This window comes from Halyomorpha halys, unplaced genomic scaffold (assembly GCF_000696795.3).
Source record: "Halyomorpha halys isolate HHAL.00 unplaced genomic scaffold, Hhal_1.1 Scaffold1643.1, whole genome shotgun sequence".
NCBI lineage: Eukaryota > Metazoa > Arthropoda > Insecta > Hemiptera > Pentatomidae > Halyomorpha > Halyomorpha halys.
The window spans coordinates 63,926-69,797 of NW_027113566.1; the positions used below are offsets into that span (position 1 = coordinate 63,926).

Genomic DNA, 5,872 nt, shown 5'->3' on the forward strand with positions numbered 1-5,872 from the left:
TTATATAAAATTATTATTTTTTGTTGCAGTTCACACGATTGTTATCAAACAAGAGGAAGGACTAGAGTATAATTATGGTGAGGAAAATTTGAAACAAAAATAATTTTAACTATTTGCTAATTCAAAGCTCTCATTTATTAGACTTCTTGATCTTGAACCCATTATTATTATTTATTTTTTTACATCAAGTTGAGTAACAAATTCTAATAACTTCTCAGACTAGAGAGGTTTTCTACCCAGGTGGGTTCTTCTTAACTCTTTGAAGATATTAAATGATCTTTTGTAGTTGTTGCTGTTTATTGGGTATAATGGTGGGTATTTTTATTTTATTTTTATACCAGATCGGCCTGGTGGGCCTTACATGGTTGATATAACTTATATTATATACATTTTTTTAACAATTGATTATAACGGGGTAGGGTCATACAAATGACACTCCTAACTATATAAAATGTTCTTATTAAAAGAAAAAAAATAATAATAATAAAATAAATAGATAAGAATAATGCTTCTTAATAAAATAGGAAAGTAAAATTAATAACGAAAAATAATAATATTGGTACACTTAAATAAAACAAACAATTGTCTTCTAACAGTAAAAAGAAACAAGTTAATTTGAAAAAGAAAAGAGAGAAAAAAAAAATAATGAATAATAATAATAAGTAAAATAAAGGTAGTGTGACTATGGATTAATTTTATATTTATTAAAGTTTATAAAAGAATGTTCTGCAGCAGTCTAGGCTTCAGTCTTCGGGTTGAGGTTGGGTTTCCCAGGGTTGTAGGTCACTGCTCCTTTAACTGTCGGCAACTGGGAGTGGAACTTCATGAACCGTTTTTTGTTAAAATCCTCTATTGACTGCATTTGTAATTCGCGATGCAATTGGCTATTTCTTATGAACCAAGGAGCATTAACTGCGATTCTTTGGCCTTTATTTTGAAAATATTGTAGTTTTTTCCTTTTCGTGAAGGATGCCGCTCCCCAGACTTCACAGCCGTGCATCAGCAGTGGCCTGAGGATTGTTTTAAATATAAGAACAGTTGTTTCTGGTTTTAGTTTAGAATTTATGTTTAGGATAGGATATAGCATTGCTAACCTTGCATAAGTTTGAGTTAGTTTGATGTTGATATGGTGATTCCAGGTAAGGCGGCGATCTAGGTGAATTCCCAGGTATCTTACTGTTTCACTGGCAGGATTCCATTTCACATTTTTACCTTGTAGGATTAGATCCGGTGGATCTGGTGGGCGTCGAAGAGTAAAAATTTTTGAGTTGCAGTTTTCAATGTTAAAGCTAATCATCCATTTAGTGAAATATTGAAATATTCTAAATCATTAAGGTGACTTTGCAAAGTGTTTCTAGTTATTATTATGTCATCATGTTGAGAAAACACAGCTGTATCATCAGCGAACATAGCTATGGAGGTGTGTGTGGACTGGATGATGTCGTGAAGGTAGAAGTTGAACAAAATGGGAGAAAGAACTGAACCTTGTGGAGCACCGGCATTGATTTGTCTAAGGGTTGAATTTTTGTTATTAATTCTGACTGAAAATGTTCTATCATTGAGGAATGAGCTCAGAATATTGTGTAGGTATTTATTTATTACTTTATTTAGTTTATATAGGAGACCTCACTGCCAGACCTTATCGAATGGTTGTTGGAAATCTAAGAACGCTACCAGGGTGTGTCTCTTTTTTTCAAATCTTATAATTATAAATTCCAATAGTCTTGCCAGTTAGTGAGAAGTGGAATGGCTGTATTGAAAATTAGGAATTGATGCTTTGAAAAAAAGCATTTCCCCTTAAATGGAAAAGTCATACAGTTGCCTCGTTTGAGATAGACTCAATTAACGTTGTTATACTTTTATCTATTTCTTGAGCGATAGGGGAAATTTTTTTTTCAGTTGTAATTTTTTATCGACAAGAATTTTGTACGTTTCTCAATCGATTACTCCATATAATGAGGGATTTTTTCAACGTTTCATTGTTTATCTCAGTTGAGAAATTAATTCATACAGGGATATGGTCTGAATTTAAAGCTGTAATCACTTGAGAAGAGAGAGGAAAACTAAAATTTTTTGTTAATACAATATCCAAAATATCAGATTTACAGCCTGATCTGTAAAACATATGTTCATTTGGTGCGTGTATTTGGATATTGTGCCTTGAGCAAATATCAAGTAAAGTATTTCTGCTAGAATTTGATTTGCGGCATCCCCAGTAAATATTTTTACAATTTATGTCACCTAAAACTAATGTATGGTTCCCTGGTGGTAATAGTTTTAAAATTTCGTCTTGAATTAGTTTTTTATTTGGAGGTTTATAAACTGCCGTGACAACGGTAGAAGGAGATGAGTTTAAATGAACCAAAACAGCCTCCATATTAAATACATTGGTAATGATATTTTCAGTGAAATCAATATTATTTTTGATTATTAAGGCTACACCACCAGAGGGAGTCGAACAATCTCTTTCATTGCGTAAAATTTTGTAATCTGGAATCTTCAATTTGGTGTTTTGGGATAAATGTGTCTCAATTATACAGGCTATATCGATGAAATTTGATTCAAGGAAAATTTTAAACTCATTTCTTTGAGAAGTTATGCCATGACCATTCCAGTTTAAAAATTTTAATTTTCTTAATTCCATACCCATAGATGAAAAATGAATATTTGAGCATTCGTTGAATAATATATGATTTGTATTAAAGCGTAGTTAGTCAGGATAGAATTAGTAACTGTAGAAAAGCTGTTATTTATATTATAGTCCATTTGTAAAGAAACATGCTACTAACGTGGATAGATGAGTCATAATTTATGGTAAATACGGCTTGATAGCTTCGATTATAATTTCAGTTATTGAAAACAATAAATTTTCACCATTTATTTCGTTGTCTTGAATAACTGTGGACTGAGTTTTTGGTTCTGGTGGTTTTGATATTGGTCTAATAACTTCAGAATATGAATTTGTTGAGGTGACTTTCGTGGCTGGCCTGCTTGAATTAGTCTCAGTTTTATGAATATTTGGTTCTGAAGGTGAGTTTATTTTATTTTTAAGGATTTGATAATATTTACATCCCTTGTAATTAGCCGCATGAGCTAGTTCACAATTCACACAAAATGGTTTATCCGTAAATTTTAACGGACACTTTGAAAAATGGTGTTTACCTTTGCACATAACACATCTCGGTTCCAAATGACAATAGTTCTTTGTATGACCATATCTTTGACAGTTAGTACACATAGGAATGTCAATATTTTTGTGTTTGGGAGAAAATAAATGTTTAAGATTAAAAATATCTTTCGCCTTTTCATTGTTTTTAAGAGATACTGAACAGAGTGGAGTAGGTTTTTATTCCTAAAATGGTGGGTAGAACAAGAATGGTGGGTTATCCTGGATACAAATGTGATTTTTAAAAAATGTGTGCAGTGGTCTTCTATTTCTTACTACATCTCATTCTTTTGCACTGTTAAACTGTTTTCAATTAAGATTTTGTAGTTTATAACTATTAGCTCAGATTTATATCAGCTATTTATAGTAACATGACCACACTCACTGTTTCCATTCCCCTCTCTCTTTCTCAGGAATTAGTTCTTTACTGCGTTATCAAACAAGTGGCTCCTTCTTGAACCGGGCTTAGTTCAGTAGGATTCTATCTTATTAATAATGCTTTTTGCTTTTTTTGCCTATATTTATTATACTGCTTTTATAACAAATATTTATCATTTACAGGTGTCAATGATTCCGACGTCGAAATGGAGAGTTACTTGAAAGATGAAATAAACATTGATTTAGAGAAATCTGAAAACACCTATCAAGAAACTTCTCAGTTTGAGGATGAATGCAGCAGAGATAAAGCAACACAAAATTCTTATTTAAAACAAAATATACTCAGCCATCACTCAGATGAGAGTCCTCTTCAGTGTCCTCATTGTCACTATAGAGCAGTACATAGGGGTAATTTGAAAAAACATATGAACCGCCACACTGGGGAAAAGCAGCATCATTGTTCTCATTGTGATTACAAATCAGTCACCTCTGCAGAATTAAGAAGACATGTAATGCGCCGTCATACAGGTGTGAAGCCTTTTCAGTGCCCTCATTGTGAGTATAAAGCAGCACAAAATAGCCAATTAAAACAACATATAATGGCCCATCACACAGGTGAGAAGCCTTTTCAGTGCCCTCATTGCGAATATAAATCAGTAAGAAATGGCCAATTAAAACAACATATATTAGGGCATCACACAGATGAAAAGCCTTTTCAGTGTCCTCATTGTGAATATAAAGCAATACAAAATGTCCATTTAAAACTGCATATAATGTCAAATCACACAGGTGAGAAGCCTTTTCAGTGTCCACATTGTGAATATAAAGCAATACAAAATGCTCAATTAAAACAGCATATAATGGCCAATCACACAGGTGAGAAGCCTTTTCAGTGCCCTCACTGTGAATATAAAGCAGTACAAAATGTCCATTTAAAACAACATATAATGACTTATCACACAGGTGAAAAACCTTTTCAGTGTCCACATTGTGAATATAAAGCAATACAAAATGCTCAATTAAAACACCATATAATGAGTCATCACACAGGTGTGAAGCCTCACCATTGTCCTCATTGTGATTATAAATCTGTTGGTTCTACGGAATTAAAAAGGCATATAATGTCCCGTCATACAGGTGAGAAGCCTTTTAATTGTCCTCATTGTGATTATAAATCTGTTGGTTCTACAGAATTAAAAAGACATATAATGTGCCGTCATACAGGTGAGAAGCCTTTTAATTGTCCTCATTGTGAGTATAAAGCAATACGAAATGCCCATTTAAAACTACATATAATGGCCAATCACACAGATGATAAGCCTTTTCAGTGTCCTCATTGTGAATATAAAGCAGTACGAAATGGCCAATTAAAACAACATATAATGGTCCGTCACACAGGTGAGAAGCCTCATCATTGTTCTCATTGTGATTATAAATCAGTTACTTCTACAGAATTAAAAAGACATATAATTCGCCGTCACACAGGTGAGAAGACTTTTCAGTGTCCTCACTGTGAATATAAAGCAGCATTAAAGAGCCATATAAAACAACATATAATGGCCAATCACATAGGTGAGAAGCCTTTTCAGTGTACTCATTGTGATTATAAAGCACTACAAAATGCTCAATTAAAGCAGCACATAATGACCAATCACACAGGTGAAAAACCTTTTCAGTGCCCTCATTGTGAATATAAAGCAGTAAAAAATGCCCATTTAAAACAACATATAATGGCCAATCACACAGGTGAGAAGCCTTTTCAGTGTCCTCATTGTGATTATAAAGCAGTACGAAATTGCCATTTAAAACAACATATAATGGCCCTTCATACAGGTGAGAAACCTTTTCAGTGTCCTCATTGTGAATATAAAGCAGTACGAAATGACAATTTAAAATATCATTTAAAGACCAATCATATTGGTGATAAGCCTTTTTAGGGTCCACTTTGTGATTATAAATCGGTTGTTTGTATGGAATTCAAAAACATATAATGTGCCATCATAGAGGTTAGATGGCTTTTCAATGTCTGTATTGTGAATACAAAGGAATACAAAATGCCATATAATGGTCCATTACACAGGTGAGAAACCTTATCAGTGTTCTATATGTGATTACAAATCAATTACTTCTACAAATTTAAAAAGACATATAATGAGCCATCATACAGGTGACAATCCTCATCAGTGTCCTGGCCACAATGGCCAATTAAAACATCATTTAATGGGCTATCACACAGGTATCACGCCACATCATTTAATGTTTCAAGTAAAAGGTCTTATAATAACCCAGCACACAGGAGAGAAACCTTTTTAGTATTTTTTGCATTAA

General features: G+C 33.0%; 1 protein-coding gene across 1 annotated transcript in view; it reads left to right on the forward strand.

The window, feature by feature from the left end:
* LOC106690287 (zinc finger protein 665) overlaps window positions 1–5,623 on the forward strand; it is a 37,679-nt gene extending 32,056 nt beyond the window's left edge. Inside the window, exons 15-16 of the mRNA XM_067051000.1 lie at window positions 30–77; window positions 3,728–5,623. Coding sequence (XP_066907101.1) covers window positions 30–77; window positions 3,728–5,481 — 1,802 coding nt within the window. The 3' untranslated portion in view covers window positions 5,482–5,623. The remainder of the gene's footprint in view (window positions 1–29; window positions 78–3,727) is intronic.
* The last annotated feature ends 249 nt before the right edge of the window (window positions 5,624–5,872 follow it).